General features: G+C 38.7%; 1 protein-coding gene across 1 annotated transcript in view; it reads left to right on the plus strand.

The window, feature by feature from the left end:
• The first annotated feature begins 324 nt into the window (after nucleotides 1-324).
• SLC15A5 (solute carrier family 15, member 5) overlaps nucleotides 325-18,551 on the plus strand; it is an 80,754-nt gene continuing 62,527 nt past the window's right edge. Inside the window, exons 1-3 of the mRNA XM_005866772.2 lie at nucleotides 325-685; nucleotides 2,883-3,105; nucleotides 16,103-16,272. Coding sequence (XP_005866834.1) covers nucleotides 325-685; nucleotides 2,883-3,105; nucleotides 16,103-16,272 — 754 coding nt within the window. The remainder of the gene's footprint in view (nucleotides 686-2,882; nucleotides 3,106-16,102; nucleotides 16,273-18,551) is intronic.

Consider the following 18,551-nt stretch of genomic DNA (forward strand, 5'->3'; position numbering starts at 1 on the left):
GAGTTTCCCACACATATGCAACCAGATTCAGGTAATTTGATATAATTTGGGAAGAAGAGCCTAATTTAGCCTCTGAGTAATTAAGCAAACACATTTGACTTGGGTACCAGGGGCCAACATGAACATCAGATACTCATGTATCCTCTCCTATGTGCCTGGGTCATCAAAATGAACAACATTAGCGTGCAAAAAATCCTATGAAACCTTAGCATGGAGCTGTGAAATTCAAAGCCAAGATCTTATTTATTTTTTCATTAGAGATGTAGAGGTAAAAAATCTCCAAGTTCAAGCCACTAACATTAGTGGTACTCAAGGAGGGTAGTCATGTCTGTTGTAGACTTTGAAATAACTGAGGAGAAAGCACTTTTAAATGACAGCATTGAGAAAGAGAGAAATATAAGACAGATTGGTTACCTCTCTTCATCACACTGTGTGGGGAAAGCTCGGGTTGGAATCTGTTGGCTCCTGGTGGAGCTGTGCGAGAGGTTCACTTTCTTCGAAGTCGTCTGCAATATGATCCCTTTCTGCACGGTCAAGCTTGGCCACCGCAGTCACCAGGCAGCCATTCTGAACTTGTGTTTTATCGGAGCTTCGATCCTTAGCCCTGTGTCTGCAGGGTGGTTTGCTGATATCTGTCTGGGAAGAAACAGACTGGCATATGTTTGCTTATGTCTACATTTTCTAGGTGAGTGTCCTCTTCTGACTGGATTGTTTTGCAATTTAATTGCATGGGTTGTCATTAGAATTTATAGTTTATGTTATTTCTGCCTTGCTCTTAGGGTCAAATGCGATCAATGAAGTAAGAATGTTTTTTCAATTTATTTCATCTTCCTTATTATTTGAGGGATGCTAGTAAGTGTGTGTGTGTTGGAGGATGCTTTGATGCCTATATCGTTGCACTGATTATGTCTTATAGTAATTAGCTCTTTACCTGTCAGTCTTTTGTACTCCTTAGAATGCCTCCTTTCCTCTGTCCTATTCCCAAATCCAAATTCATGACCAATGCTATGTGAAACATGTAGTTCATTTACTCCACAACTAAGATAAAATGCTATAAAGATTTTTGAAGTCCATGTAGAGTAATTGAGAAATGTTTTCATCAAGTGGTGGTCTTTCAATTAGTCACACAGTAATTAAGATTGCATATGAAGATGTTTTTTCTATATCATGAAATATGGCTGTATGCTAAAAAAAAATGAATGAATTCAAACACTACCCTGTGCCTCTTTACATAGAGAGAAATAAATATATCTAAAGTTTGAGAGTAAGGTGATTGTGAGAAATGTTTGGGAAATATCAAGATTGTTTGAGGTCTAGAGAGCAAGTTGATAAGCAGTCTAGAATTTTAGGCTGAAAAGTTCAAGTTGTCCTTCTAGACAACAAAGACTCACTGATGATATGATGAAAACATTTGGGAAATGCTTTTCTTCAATAAACGGGAGGGGCAACCACAGGGAGAGGTTAAATAGGGAGACAGAGGGAGACCAGAAATCTCAGGATGATGGTCTAGGACAGCGGTTCTCAACCTGTGGGTCGCGACCCCTTTGGGGGTCAAACGACCCTTTCACAGGGGTCGCCTAAGACCATCGGAAAACACATCTATAATTACATATTGTTTTTGTGATTAATCACTATGCTTTAATTATGTTCAATTTGTAACAATGAAATTGGGGGTCACAACAACATGAGGAACTGTATTAAAGGTCGCGGCATTAGGAAGGTTGAGAACCACTGGTCTAGGAAATGGAGACGTGTTAATTCAGGAGAGAACGTGAAAAAAAACCCACTTAAAAACTAGGCAACTAAATTATGACATAAATATGATGGAGGAATACAAATCAGCTCCAAGTTTCTGAGCTGAGGAACTTAGAACATGTATGCTGTTCACCAATATGGAGAAGTGCAACAGAAATGCAGATTTGGGGCACAGTGGGTGAGATGAATGAGGAAGGGATGGGTTTTCAGACATGCAACATATCACACAATTTCAGGCAGGTGGTAAAGGATCACTCGCCGAATGGGTTAGAGTGTGATACCAACATGTAAGCTTCTTTACTGCTTCCGTCTGTGAAATCAAAACTAAGCCACTGCATGGCAAATATTCATTCAACATTCAATGGACATTTCTCACTGACATCAATACTCTGACCCAGGCACTGTTCTAGAATCTGCAAATGCAACAGAGAAGAAAGCCCAAGTTGACTTTCTGGTGCAGGGAGTGAGAAAACAAGTAAACTTATACTATGACAGGGGTTGATGAGTGTCATGATGAAAAACATGCCAGGTAAGGGGACAGGATGGACTGGACAGTCACGAGGTTGCTGTTCTGTATCAGGGAATGTTTTCTGTGTGAGGAATGAGAGAAAGAAGGGCATTAAAAGGAGAAAGAGAAGCAGAAAAGGGAAAGAAGCTATGCTCTCCTCTAACTACACTGTTATTCTAAAAATGCTTTACTTCGCAGGCTTCTGAGATGTCTGAGATACCACTTTTTTATCACTCTATTGAGTAAGAACAAATAAATCTGGTTAACAGTGGTTTTTTCTGGGGGTGAGATTACAGGCATCTTTAAGTTCTTACAGGATATATTTCTGAATTACTTTAATTTTGTTAAAATGGGCATGATTTGCTTATACATTCTGAGAAAAACAATAGTTCAAGTTTAAGGGGGGAAAACGAGGACTCTAGACTAGTTAAAATACATGTTGAAGGACATGTTCACATTTAGAAAAATCCTGCTGTCTCCAAAATGGCAATGGTTAACAGATATTTTAATAAGACAATCACAGAACGATGCTACTTTCAGAGGAAAAACCTTACTTGTGATGTGATTTGGTGATTCATTTGGTTTATGACATATTTATTCTCCTTTCCCCCGTCCACAGGCACTGCTCTGTTGTCTGTGGTTGCCTTTCCTTTGGAAGATTTCTATGTAGGTGGTCACCATATGACCAACCGCATACCAAAACAGGAGCAGAGCCGGCTGTTTTACGTAGCTCTGCTGGCCCTCTGCCTCGGCTCGGGAGGAGTAAGAGCCATCGTTTGTCCACTGGGCGCTTACAGCCTCCAGGAGCCTGGATCACAGAAACGAGTGTCTTTCTGTAACTGGTAGGTAGCACTGGTTGGGAGAGAAACAGGTTATGGTATTCCTCTCTCTTTTGGGATTTCTCGTTGTTTGCTTTCTGGTGCCCTTCTGAGGGTAGTAGCCCAGTCTTCATCATTGATTGGGCTAGGCCAGTGGTCAGCAAACCGCGGCTCGGCAAACCGCGGCTCGTGAGCCACATGCGGCTCTTTGGCCCCTTGAATGTGGCTCTTCCACAAAATACCGACTTCTGCGCATGGGCCACGAAGTTTCAGTCGCACTGTATGTGCGCGCCCGCACGTGGTATTTTGTGGAAGAGCCACACTCAAGGGGCCAAAGAGTCACATGTGGTTCGCGAGCCGCAGTTTGCCGACCATCGGGCTAGGCGCAGTGGTCGGCAAACTCATTAGTCAACAGAGCCAAATATCAACAGTACAACGATTGAAATTTCTTTTGAGAGCCAAATTTTTCAAACTTAAACTATATAGGTAGGTACATTGTTATTAACTTAATTCCGGTACTCCTAAGGCTTAGGAAGAGCCACACTCAAGGGGCCAAAGAGCCGCATGTGGCTCGCGAGCCGCAGTTTGCCGACCACGGATAGGGGATTTACAATGTGACCATGCCCCTGACAATGATTCAGGCACTAACGACAGGAACATATGAGTTGGGTACAGAGCAACACAACTTCCCAGCACCTTCTGAAAACACATTGATACATTTACCCTCCAAGTAAGCAAGTGTGAAATGGCTTGGCATAGTGCAGAGAATGTGGCTTTGGAGCACATTCAAAGCAGGCCTGGAGGGAAGTCTCACCTCTGTTTGACACAACTGCCTGACCTCGGTCAAGTCATTTATTCTTTACAAGCTTCAGCGTAATCATTCCTAAAGAGATATAATAATGCCTCTTCTTGGCTTTTATTAGAGGTAATAATGAGAACCTGGCACATAGTAGGTGATCAATAAGCAGTAGCTATTATTATGAGTTATTACATTGGGATGGACTAATTTAGCAGGGATTATACATTCAGAGGGCAAAACAGAGAGAATATGAAAAAGGATAGAAGTATTGCACAATATTTATTTATTTATTTATTTATTTATTTATTTATTTATTTATGAGAGAAAGGGACAGGGAGAGAGAAACATGGATGAGGGATGAGAAACATCAATTGGTTGCCTCCTGCACACCCCTATCGGGGATCCCAGCAACCTTTTGGCGCACAGGAGGATACCCAACCAACTGAGCTACACCGGCCAGGGCTTGTATAATTTTTTAAAACATCAACCAGTATCTCTGCTTTGCATCCACTTCGCCCCCATCATCTGAAAGAGTTTGTATTCCTTGACAACCAAACCATGTTTCTGTGAGTCTTGGCCTCTTCTGATGAGTTGTTATACAGTTTTATGTGGTTTTGAGGAACCAATTTTTATTATCAATTATGAATTCAAAAAAATGGAAATTTTTATCTTAAGGTAGAGCATTTCATAAAGAATTTTGTTGTGTTCTTTATTATTCATCAGTAGATGTCAAACAGATATGAGATACATTACATCTTTTGTTCGCACTTTTCTGTGAAATGGGTTGCCAACATTTTTCTAAAATGGTCTGACTTTCCAACGTTAACAATGAATAATGTTAGCAATAGATAAAGCAATGCCCAGAGAGCATCAGACAAAATGTTTTCAGAAAATTTATATTAAAATCATTAAATGAAAAAAAATGTTAGCTAGGTCCATGTAGTTATCCAAGGCAGTTAGTCTCTCTCTCTCTCTCTCTCTCTCTCTCTCTCTCTCTCTCTCTCTCTCCAATTATATTAATATTACAAAGCACTCAGGCCTATTTTGGATTAAGTCCAAATGTCAGAGAATGATGAAGTTTCACCCAAGGTGGAAGGAACTCTTCACTTCTTTATAGAAAATTCTGCCTCCTTGACCTGCCCAAAGGGGAAAGAAAAATCTTTTATTTTTATTCTATTCAGAAGTTTAATCCTTAATTAGCAACATCATTTTGATTAAATAAGACTCTAGAGGATGAAGACTGGCGAGCAATCGGTTGTTCTGGAAGATAGCTCTGGAGAATATATTGTGCTGTGGTCTTAGTCATTGAGTTGTGTTTAATCAAAATGACATTTCTCTGTGTGGATTACAAAGGAGACATTATATGAATGAAATATTTCCTCTGGGAGATGGAGGGGACTCCCAATGGGTTTGTGCTTTAGGACTTTGCAAAGGGGGATGGGGAATTGGGTAAAATTGAATTTCTGCAGCTGTGAGGAGCTGGCCAAATTTAGGATGAATGCACTTTGATTTGGTTACCTGTTATTTCCTAATTTCATTAAAATCTCTAACAAGAAGAGCCATTAGGTATTTTTAAAACCTAAGTTAAAGCTCCTAAAAATGTGTATAAAGAATCAGGGTGTTATTCATTACTGTGTAAAAGAATTATTTGAATAATAAGCTCCTTAAAGGCTAAATCTGGTTGCTTTAAAAAAATTTTTTTTTTCAGTTTAAACACTAACTAAAGAAATTTTTAGCAACAGCTGCTTGTTGCAGTTTATAGAAATGAATGTTAACTATTCCTGTACATACTGCAGGGACTGGTGACAAGACCGACAGAGACCCCCATTGGGCAGCCACACAGCTGGCATAATCCTGGCTCTGTCGCTTTGGAGTTCTCATGGTTTTCAGCAAGTTCCTTAACCTCTCAGAGACCCAGGTCTCTCATCCACAAAACGGAAATACCTTGGAGGGCCATTTATATATTTACAGCTTATATATACTAGTAAAGTATCCTAGCACAATATAGGTATTCAAATCAGGATAGCTATTACTGTTATTACTAAATGACAACTAAGTCATCGGCTAAAATCACTGTCTAAAGTCTGGAAAAGAGGGAACTCATTTAAGAGGAGACTATCTTTCAAATGGGCAGCCCATTCACTTGTAATCTATTTCTCCAAGTGAAAAATGCCTCCAGAAATTAATAGTCTGGTTAATATAACGAATGTCAGTAGTGTCTTTAAAAAACAACATACCACTGGAATCTATAACTACTTGAAGGCCGCATCCAGTTCTGTTTTCAGCACAGATGTCAGATGTTCATAGTTACAAGACCTTTAATGAGATGTGTTATTGTGTCTGCACCACCTAAAGCTTCCCAATGATCATGTTAAATGGTGCAGACTGGAAGTTTCAGGCGTTGAAAGCACCACTTCCAAGTAGAGCTGCCAAATGTAGGTGAGTAAAACCACTCCCAGCCAACATTACCATCTGGTACTAGATCTTCCTCAACTGTGTACCTCATTGAAAGAATGAAAGGAGCCTCCATAAAATCAAGAAGCATAATGATCTGCCAACATCTTCGCACCATTATCCAGAGCAGAACTTGGCTCTTTCAGCATTTTCCCAAATCTGAGGTGTACAATTACGAGTCACCACATGGAGATCATCTAGGTAAATACACTTGCGCAGAATCTTTCTTTTTTTTTTAATTGAACCTATTGGGGTGACATTGGTTAATAAAATTATATAGGTTTCAGGTGTACAATTCTATGATACATCATCTGTATGTTGTATTGTGTGTTCACTGCCCCAAGCCAAGTCTCCTTCCATCACCATTTATTCCTCCTTTACCCTCTCCTACCTCCTCTCACCCCCTTTCCCTCTGGTAATCACTATACTGTTATCTGTCTATGAGGGTTTGTTTGTTTGTTTGTTTGTTGCTTAATCCCGTCACCTTTTTTACCCAGCCTCCGACTCCCTCCCCTCTGACAGCTGTCAGTTTGTTCTCTGTGTCTATGAGTCTGTTTTTATTTTGTTTGACAGAATCTTTTCTAGAAGCAAAAGAAGGTGGATAATTAAGTCTGTTCATGACCATAATTTTTTTAATTAAATCTTTATTGTTGAAAGTATTATACATGTCACCTCCCCCCCCCATTGGCCCCTTCTAGCTGGCCCCCGTCCCCTGCCCCAGGCTTTTTTGTCTATGCCCATGGGTTATGCATATATGCATACAAGTTCTTTGGTTGATCCCTTCCCACCCACCTCCACCTTCCGAGAGTCCACAGTCTGTTCCATGCTTCTATGTTTCTGGGCATGACCATCATTTTTTAATTCTACTAAAATTAACCTCAAACGTTACTTCCACGTTTCTCTACTTACTTCACCTGATAACTTATATCACATCTGTGTATCATAGTCTATTGGTAACATAGTCTAGTTACCAGAGTGAATTACACATGATTTAAAGGGCCAAAGAGAATATTGACAAAGTTCTTGAAAAAGTCCAGAAATTTTGAATATCTAGTGCTCAAATTGACCCTACATATCTGTCTCCTATTAAAATGTTCTAATTTTAAATACTTACTTACTCAAATATAATATATTTTATCTTAGGGAAACACTAGAGGCAAAATTTTATTATCCTACAGCATTTTTCCAGAAGCTGTGTTAATATTCACTTGAGTGTTGTTTGACAGCCTCACCCCCAACCTCATAAATCAGAATTTTCGGGGAGCCTTGCTAAGGAATGTACATTTTCAGCAAGTGCTTTAGGATTTTGAAAATAGTCCCAGAGACATAAGGAATGGGGACTCCGAAAGCAGTCTAGCGATATCGTTGAAAAGAAATGGAACTAAACATTCATTGAACATACCTAATGTGTGCCAGAGTTCTTTGTAAATTTTGATAATTCACAGTTATTTTTCACATTTCAAAATCTACCTGATTGAGAAATTCTACATAATCCTTGAGAAAAAAAACCCACAAAATGTGAATCTGCATACATTCTGCAATAGTAAGTTATTATTTATAAAGTACACTTCAGCCAACAAAATCAAAGCAGTCCATGGAATAATCCTGCAGACTCATTAATACTCAAAATATCCTCTGCATTGCATAATGAGGAGTAACCTATAAATAGCTTTAAAAAAAATCACTAGACCTTCCAAAATTCTATTAGCATGGGCTCTAGCCAAGTTTAACAAATGCTTCACTCACCCTAATAACAAAAGGCACCTCCTTCTTGATCTCTACCAACACTGTAAGCTTGCACGAAATACACCCAGAATTTCTCTCCAGTAGTTAACTGTGGAAACCAAAGAATATTGGGGGAGGGGGATTGGAGAGAATGACAATTCCTTATATTTCTTATTGCTCTTGCTGCCTCCTGATTTTCTTAAGCTCTGCTTGGTAGTTTTTAAGTTTGGTAGATGTGTGAGTAGAGACTTATGGTCATCAGTAAACATGAGGTGGTTCAAAGGTCTTGAACTCAGAAATGAGAAAATGATATACGTAAACAACTGTTAACATGAGTATGTTGGCATCCTATCCTATGTGCACTGTAACATTATTTACAATAGCCAAGATCTGGAAACAGTGCAAGTGCCCATTGGAAGATGAGTGTATAAAAAAGCTGTGGTACATTTACACAATGGACTACTACTCAGCTGTTAAAAAAAAAAAGGAAAGGAAATCAGCTGTTGCAACAGCATGGATGGACCTGGAGATTATTATGCTAAGTGAAATAAGCCAGACAGAGAAAGACAAATACCATATGATCTTACTTAAATGTGGAATCTAATGAAAAAAAAATAGAACCAGAGGCATGGATACATGGAACAGACTGACAGCTATCAGAGAGGAAGAGGGTTGTGGGGCTGGATTAAAGAAGGTAATGGCATTAAGCAAAAAATCATATATGCATAGCCCATGGATACAGACAATAGTGTGGTTTTAGCCAGAGGGAAAGGGAGTGGGAGGATAAAGTGGAGGTGGGCAAAGGGGGCAAAATGGGGACAGAAAGAGACTTTGCTTGGGGCTATGGGGGCACAATGCAGTGTGCAGATGATGTTTTGAGTTGTACACTTGAAACCTGTATGGTTTTGTGAATCAATGTTACCCCAATAAATTTAAGTTAAAAATTTTTTTAAAGAAAATAATATATTAAGTAATAATGCAAGAATTTAAAAAGAGAGAGAGAAAGAGAATGAGAGCATTAAAAGAGTGAGAGAGGCAGTGAGAGCGGGAAGAAGAGAATGTAGCATCCCCTCAAATTTCTTAATTAGAAATATATATTTTACTTTACTCTTGCTGTGTATTCACCAAAATCAATGATCTTCCTGTAATAAACTGCCATTTCTTTACAGCATTGTTGAAATAATTTATAGATAAAAAGTGAGAACTGTACAATTTCCATTTTATTCTCCTTTCTCCAAATTCATGGCTGCCAGAGTATTCTTTGAAACATTTCAGTGGGCCAATGGTTATGCTAAAAGAAGCAATGATTGACAACAGCCATTCACCATGAAATCAGCACCCAAGTGTTTAACTGACTCTTCTAAACAGTTCAACTTTATCCCTTTAAGATCTGTAAATCCCCTGGTGAATTATCTAAATACTGTTCAATGCACAGAATAAAATATTCACTCTGAACTCTTTACATTGTCCACTAATGCTCTAAAGATCTGAATGTTTGATACTTCTCAGGTTAGGAAAGAACATTTTAAACCATTTCTCCTAAAATCACTTAAACTCAGTCTAAAGCACGTCAAAATTATTCAGCCTAAGAACAATTGAGTGAGTTTTAAAATTATTACTAAACAAATTCAGGTAAATATTTAAAATAAATAATCTCAAAATATTTTTGCTACTTTTACATTAACAATGTTTTCTTTTCCCTTATTTGTATTCAACACCATAAAATCATGAAGACAAAAAAAATTACCACTTATATATACTCCGAGTTATTTGCAGCTCCCAGTCCGTATTTAAAAGTAGACTAAAGAAACATATTTTTACTGCTGCTTTCAATTTTCCTTAATCACTGGTATTTGTTTTGCTTTAGTGCTTTGCTCTCTGGCTTTCTGTGTGAAAGGTGCTTTATATGTTCAATTTGCTAGTGAACTATGAGATGAAAGGAGCCTTAATGGTGAGTTTGAAGACTGTGGATTTTTATTTCTTTTATTTTTTTACAATTGATATATATACAATTTCAGCCTTAATTATCTATGGCTTGTCCTGTTCATGGATCAACAAAGACATATATAAAACATGCCTGTACTGTGTAATTCTTTCAGAAAATTACACAATCAAATAGGTTGGGTGGCATTTGTTCAAACACATTTAGTACTTTATGTGAAATCTCTTTCTCTACATAGATATTCAGCCTATAATTCTTTGGTTTCTGACTACCTTTCACAAGATTTAAGTCTTGCAATAATTGTAATTTTCCTTGACCCTCTTTAGACAATTCAGCTTACATCACCATGTGGTGTACTGAAGAGTCACACAGTGTCCTCTTGGATTTTCTCAGCAATACTTAACATTTAAAAAAAAAAAAGAATTTCCTAAAGATTGAAAGAAATATAGCATTGCTTTCAGCTCCAGCTTCTCTCTGTTGCTTCAGCCACAACTCAAATGTGCAGCTTGCTACAGCATGAAAGGATGACCCGAGGCTGAGCCTAGGGACTCTATCCAGTTGTCCTAGAAAATTCTCACTTCATACCTCACCCACATTGTGATGTTTCTATTAGTGAATTACAGCAAGTCAGTTTCCTCAGCATGGCCATGTTTGATATGTAATTACTTTCATAGATCAATTATTAAAGATTTGGATTGTCATTTGTTTGAATTTTTATCAGAGATGCCATGTTATTATCAATTAGTTATTCATTATCCATTTATTGTGGAACTAGAACTGTGCTAGGTCCCATGGAGACATGGATATAAAGAATAAGGTGTTGCTGTCAGGGAGCTTGCTGATCTAGAAGTGAGAACACAAAAGTGACAAAAGTGAAAAACGGACAGTGCATGTTTGCTTTAGAACTTCAGAGAAAAGAAAAAGTAGAATATTCACGAGAAAAATGAATGAAGAAAAAGACATTTGATATGGGACTTTGAAAGTGAGACAGGGCAAGCCAAAGAACATGAAAAGTCACAGGGATGGAAATGAGCAGGCATGTTTATAGGATAGGGAGGAGACTAGCCTAATTGGACACATCCTTCCAAATCGATATCACATATCTATCTACTCTCCCTTTCCTTTGCTACCACTCTGGTCCAGTTCACACTCAGCTCTCATCCAGATGATTACAATAGATACAATTGGTCTCCTGACCAAGCCCTATCTGCAATTCAGAGAGCTGACACAATAATCCTTTTTTCTTTTCATCTAAAATCAGATCATTTCAGCCCCCTGTTTAATTGCCTTCAAATGGCTCCCCAATGCACTAGAAATAAAATCCAAACACCTTACCAGAAACTTCAAGGACCTAAAAGATGTGGACCCAGTTAACTGCTTCGTCTTCTTTTCTTTTCTTTTTTTAATATATTTTATTGATTTTTTACAGAGAGGAAGGGAGAGGGACAGAGAGTTAGAAACATCGATGAGAGAGAAACATCGATCAGCCGCCCCCTGCACACCCCCACTTGGGACGAGCCCGCAACCAAGGCACATGCCCCTGAGCAGAACCGAACCTGGGACCCCCCCAGTCTGCAGGCCGACGCTCCATCCACTTGCACACCCCCACCGGGGACGTGCCCACAACCGAGGCACATGCCCCTGACCGGAACCGAACCTGGGACCCCCCAGTCCGCAAGCTGATGCTCCATCCACTGAGCCAAACCGGTCAGGGCGCTTCGTCTTCTTTTCTAACTCTCTGTTCCTGTCACTATGCTCTAATTTCATTGCTCTTTTTTGTTCCTGAAATCAAGATTGGAGAAAATGAACAGCAACTACATTTGCTTGGTACTTATACAGCTACTGTCTGTGTTCTTCATTCAATCTTTACAAAAATTCTGTGCATAAGGTATAATCCCTATATTTTAAAGAGAAAGACCCAGAATTCTAGAGAGACTCAGATCACAGATAATGTGATTATCAGAGTTGTAATTCAAACTCAAGTCTACTGACAACCATTCCAAAGAGAAAGGACAATATTTATAATTAATGCTATATAAAACATGTTAAGAGGCATGAGTGAAATGTAATTCGAATGTTAAACCCTGGATTAATGAGGAAATGGTGGTGTTACAAAATCTATAACTTGAAAGACCTGGAAAGAAGTATAAGAAAGACACCGAGCCCAGGTAGCCTCTCCTTAGAGACTGCACAGAAGAGGTGGCTTCTACTCACGGCTCTGCAACAATGCAGCTGTGAGAATTGGGATGAATCATCTCTAATGCTCAGATTTCTTCTCTGAAGAAGAGGGGCCTTGAGTTAAGCAAGGATTTCCTAGATGCAACACCAAAAGTATGATCTGTAAGGAAAAAAAAAAAGATAATTTGACTTCATTAAAATTAAGAATTTGTCCTCTTCAAAGACACTGTTAAGAAAATAAAAAGACAAAATATAGGCTGGAATAAAATGTGTAGAACACATGTTTGATAAAGGACATATCTAGGTTATATAAAGAACTCTTAAAACTCAATAATAAGAAAATAACCCATTTTTTTAAATGGACAAATTATTTGAATGGAAACTTTACCAAAGAAGATATACAGATGGCCAATTAGCACATAAAAAGAAGCTCAATATCACCAGTTATTAGGGAAATGCAAAATAAAACCACACATCTATTAAAATAACTAAAATAAAAATTGACCATACCAAGTGTTGCCCAAGATACAGAGGTATTAGAACTCTGATATATTGGTGGTGGTAATATAAATATGTTACAGCTACTTAAAAATCATTTGGAAATATTTTAAATGTTAAATATACATCTAGCATATCACCCTGCTATTCCACTCTTATATTTTACCCAAGAGAAATGACAGTCCATGTCTATACAGACACTTGTACATGAATGTTCAAAACATCATTATTTGTAATTAGCCATAAGCCCGGGAAAGTGTCTATCAACAGATAAGTAGATAAATAAAATGTGGTATATTTATATAAAGGAATACTCCTTGGGAATAAAAAGGAATCAACTACTGATAAACATAACAACATAGAAGAATTTTCAAACAATTATGCCAAGTGAAAGAATCCAGATACAGAATACCTATTTGATCATTCCACTTACCAAAAAAAAAAAAATCTATCAATTAAAAACAAATCTGTAGCAACAGAAAAAAAGATCAGTAATTCATGGACATAGGGAGGGAGTGGCAGAAGGGAAGAATTACAAAGGAACATAAGGAAACTTTGGGGAATGATGGATATATTCATTCTCTTGAACGTGGTGATCATTTCATGGGTGCATACATTTTCAAAACTTATCAAACTGTACACTTTAAACACATGCAGTCTATTGTATGTCAGTTATATCAATAAAGTCATTTTTAAAAAACAAATAAGTAGAAAACAGTAATGAAGACAATATTGGCATAAGGTATTGGCATAAGGATAGATTAGTGGAACAGAATTGAGAATCAGGACAAAGCATCACATTTATGTGGTCAATTGATTTTCAACAAAGGTGCCAAAAAATTCAATGGGAAAAAATCAACTTTTCAATAAATTGTATTGGAATAGTTATATATCATACTAGAGGCCCAGTGCACAAAATTTGTGCACGGGGGTGTGTGTCCCTCAGCCCAGCCTGCACCCTCTCCAATCTGGGATCCCTCGAGGGATGTCCCTGTAGGATCGGGCCTAAACCAGCAGTGGGACATCCCTCTCACAATCCGGGACTGCTGGCTCCCAACCGCTCACCTGCCTGCCTGCCTGATTGCCCCTAAACGCTTCTTCCTGCCAGCCTGATCACCCCCTAATCGCTCCCTTGCCTGCCTGAACAATGCCTAACTGCTCCCTTGCCAGCCTGATTGCCCCTAACTGCCCTCCCCTGCAGGCCTGGTCTCCCCACAACTGCCTTCCCTTGCAGGCCATCTTCTGGCGGCCATCTTTGACCACATGGGGGTGGCCATCTTGTGTGTTGGAGTGATGGCCAATTTGCATATTACCTCTTTATTAGATAGGATACAAAAAATTACCCATAACACCCTACTGAAAAATTAATTCAAAGTCTTTTATTGGTCTTACATAAGATCTAAAACCATGAAACTACTAATAAAGGAAGGAAAGAAAATCTTGTTGGCAATACCCACCCTACTTCATCTGAGCACTATGAAAAAACTGCCCCCTCACCTCTGCTGGCCCCATAGTATCAGCAGAAAACAGGAATCTGATACTTCTCTCTCTCTCCCTCTCTCTCTCTCTCTCTCTCCCTCTTTCACTCTCTCTCACACACACACACAGGAACAGAAGTAGGGCACTCTGATTCCAAGCCTGGGGGTGTTAGTGAGGCTTCGAGAGGAACTGGTCTTCTATCCCCTGTCCAGCAGAAACTGGCAGTGCTCCAATTCATTCTCCTGGGTAGTGCCAACTGGGCACAGCAGGGAGCCAAGTCTCCATCCTCAGCCAGTTAGAGAAATGAGGTAGGATAGGAGTCTGGTCTTAAATTAACAACCTAGTTTGGCATCCTCATTTCCTCTCTCCTTCAATTAGATGTATAGGAAATTCCATAGGATGACTCCCAATGGGTCACACTTTTGACAGACCCATCCCTCTGAATGGGGGAATAACTTGTAATCTGACTCCACCCAATAGAATATGACAATGACCAGATAACACCCAATGATTATTTTATGTTATACTAGAGGCTCAGTGCATGAAATTCGTGCCCTGGGGGTAGGGGGATCCCTCAGCCTGGCCTGTGCACCCTCACAGTCTGGGACCCCTTGGGGGATGTCCACCTGCCGGGGATCAGACCTAAGCCAGCAGTCAGACATCCTTCTAGCAGTCCAGGCTCCCTCTCTCCTTACGGCCCGCCTGCTCGCTGCTTCTTACTGCTCAGCTCATTGCATCTTCCCCCTTGCTCCAGGGCATGTCCGGCCCATCTCGCTCAGTCCCAATTGGCTGGACCCCAGCAGCAAGCTAACCTACCAGTCAGAGCGTTTGTCCCCTGGTGGTCAGTGCACATCATAGCGAGCGGTTTAGCAGCCTAAGCATATCATTAGCATAGTATGCTTTGATTGGTTGAACAGATGACCAGATGACCGGACACTTAGCATATTAGGCTTTTATTATATAGGTTGGCAAAGTGAAGGGATTTTGCAATGAAATTAAGGTCTACTCAGTTACTTTTGAGGTCATCAAAGGTGAGATAATCTTGGTATCTCAGTGGGCTGGGTCTAATCAGGCAAGTCCTTTAAATTTTAGTGATAATGTAAGTGCTCTAAAACTTAGGTATATTAGTGTTTGGACAACTAAAACGTTTATAATAGCTCATAAAACTATATATATAAGTGGGTAAATTTTATTATATTTAATTTTACCTTAATAATTTTTTCCAGGTACATGCCCTTGACCGGAATCGAACCTGGGACCCTTCAGTCCGCAGGCCGACGCTCTATCCACTGAGCCAAACCGGTTTCGGCACCTTAATAATTTTTTAAGTTAATATTAAGGACCCCTCTGCAATGAGATTCTAAGGGCAGGATTTAGACCCAAGGAAAGATTGAGAGATAGAGATGATTTCCCCCAAACTTACAAATCCTATTCACAAGGAGGAGACACTAAAAGTTTTATTCAATGACAAGCATTTCTTTGATTTAATGCAGGAGACACACATAACCTGAAGATTCCTGAGTTTTCCCAGGAATAGAGATTCAACTCTTTAACCATGTAACTTTCCAGGTTCATTGGGTGTATGCAGGTGTCTATGGCTTCTTTAGCTCCACAACACAGTTGAGAAGCTGCTGCAAAGACCATATGACCCGAAAAGCCTAAGCTATTTATGTCAGGCCCTGTACAGAAAATACCTGTCAACTTCTAATTAGATAAAAGAGAATATACTTTCTACACATCTTCTAAATAGAAATGAAACAAAGATAATGAAACTCTAAGACAGCTGATAACTATAAACTTATTTAGAAATCCAATATTTGTAAAATGTACTTGAGCCAACATGCCACAATTTTATAGCTTACATTTATATAAAAGCATTAAAATAAGCAGTTGCTATCTGAAGTAACTCAATGGTGTTTTTATTTTTGTCTGTCTGTGTACCTCAGGTTTTATTGGATCATGAACCTAAATGTGACTGTTGTCTTTCTGGGAATATCTTACATTCAGCACTCAGGGGCTTGGGTCCTGGTTTTACTTATTCCTTTTATGTCTACACTTATGGCTCTGATAACTCTTCATATGATGCATTGTAACCTGATTTATCAGCCAGAAAAATGTAAGTAAATCACATTTTATATTAACTTTCTGGTTTTTATGGTTTTCTTGACATATCTCCTTCCTCCTTGATTCCCTGTAACTTCCCTTTCAATAGAATTTGTAGATTCCGCTAGATATTACACTTGGGAGCAACGGAATCTGCAACAATATCAATAATCTCTATCTTCTTTTAGTTTTCCCTTGTTAAATAGTTTTAATAATGGAATGTTTTAAACATAAACAAAAGTAGAAAAAAATAATATATGAGTCCCATCTATTCAGTTTTGAGCTTCAGTAATTACCAACTTATCTTTACTCACTTTTTTCTCACCCCTCCTGGCAATTTTGAGGCAAAAACTAAATATTATAGAATTTAACTTGTGTATGTGTGTATATACATATTATGTATGTTACTTTTAAAAAATAATCAAAATGTCATTATCACACACAATAAAAAATATAATATTTATTTATTAAATTGAGCATTTATTAATAACATGAAATGCCTGGTCACTGTAAAGTGACTTTAATTGTTCCCATTTTTCAAATTTGTTTTGTTTTATACTTTATTCAAATCAAATGCAAATAAGGCTCAGATAGCCTAAGTGGTAGACATGTCTCTTCAACCAGATATATCCCCCAATGCATGGGACTACATACTAGTACAACCAACCAAACCACACCTTTGCCTCTGTCTTTTCAAAAAAAAATTGTTTAAGAATCTGAACAATTAATAAAGTGTTTCCCTTAGTCTAGATTTTGCTGATTACATTCAACAGGTTTTTCTCCTCATTTCCCATAAGTTATCTGATAGACCTAGACAGTTAATCAGATTCAGATATTTCTTTTGGCAAAATTCCTTCATAGATGGTGTTATGAACTCCAATCAAGAGGCAGAATGTCTGATTATCTCTGTGTTTTCAGGACCAGCACCTACTGATGATTTTTTCCCAAATCAACCACTCCACTGGGAGTTGCAAAGTGGTGATATTTTATATTTCTTTTGCTTTTATTACCTGAAATAATGTTTCAACAACTACTTACTTATACAGATATACAGTTTATATAAGAAAAAGAGACATCTATTTTTCCCTCTATTTTTAGATTTTCAAGTTCATGAGTTGAGCTTCAAAATGTTCCAAAGGTAACCTATTAGTTGCCTTTTTAAAAAATAGATTATTGTTCATTCATGAACATAAAAATTTTAATGTGTTTCAATCTACTACAATTATTGATGCTCAAATTGTTCCATAGTTAGGCAGTGAGGTCCTCTTCTTGTGGGTGCCTGAGTCCTTCAGACAAACCTCTGTGTGTTTTTCTTAAATATATTTTTATTGATTTGAGAGAAAGAGAGAGGGGGGTGGGAGGAAGACAGAGAGAAAAACATCAATCAGCTGCCTCCTGCAAGCCCCCTACTGGGATCAAGCCCACAACCCAGGCATGTGCACCGAATAGGAATTTAAGCTGCAACCTCTCCGTGCATGAACTGAGCCACACTGGCCAAGGCAAGCCTCTGTGGTCTTTGACTATTCCCTTGCTTCCTTGTGTAAGATAGCACAGTGGTTGGCAAACTGCGGCTCTCAAGCCACATGCGGCTCTTTGGCCTCTTGAGTGTGGCTCTTCCTAAGCCTTAGGAGTACCCGAATTAAGTTAATAACAATGTACCTACCTATATAGTTTAAGTTTAAAAAATTTGGCTCTCAAAAGAAATTTCAATAGTTGTACTGTTGATATTTGGCTCTGTTGACTAATGAGTTTGTCGACCACTGAAGACAAGTTTCAACTGGGCTGACTGGGCACTTCAAGTCTCTGCCACGTATCTGTTCCATGCCAGTAGGCTACCTCAGGAATGTCCTCATGGAGATGACAGAAACACAAGAAAGAGCAAGGCCTCTCAAATTGTAGACTTAGAAGCATCATACTTGCACTTCTGCTTCATTCTATTACCCAAAGCCAGGCACATGGTCAAATCCAGAGACAGAGGCAGAGGACACTTCAAAGTTAAATGGCCAAGGGGGTGGATGCAGCGAGGGGAAAAGATCACTCAACCCATCAGCAAGACCTATCAATTCTACCTTAGAAATACTTTCCACACCTGTCCAATACTCCTTCTATCTTATTGCTACCACCACTTCAGTTCACCATGATCTCTCTTACCTATCACCACCTGACTGCTCTGTCCAAATCTTTCTTGTCCATTCCTTCTCAGACCATTCTCAATGCAGCAACGAGAATAAACTTAAAAAGAAAACCTGCTCTGACCACTCATTTAATTAAGTCTGCCAAATGGTTTCCTAT

The sequence above is a fragment of the Myotis brandtii genome, unplaced genomic scaffold (genome assembly GCF_000412655.1).
Source record: "Myotis brandtii unplaced genomic scaffold, ASM41265v1 scaffold237, whole genome shotgun sequence".
NCBI classification, from domain to species: Eukaryota; Metazoa; Chordata; class Mammalia; order Chiroptera; family Vespertilionidae; genus Myotis; species Myotis brandtii.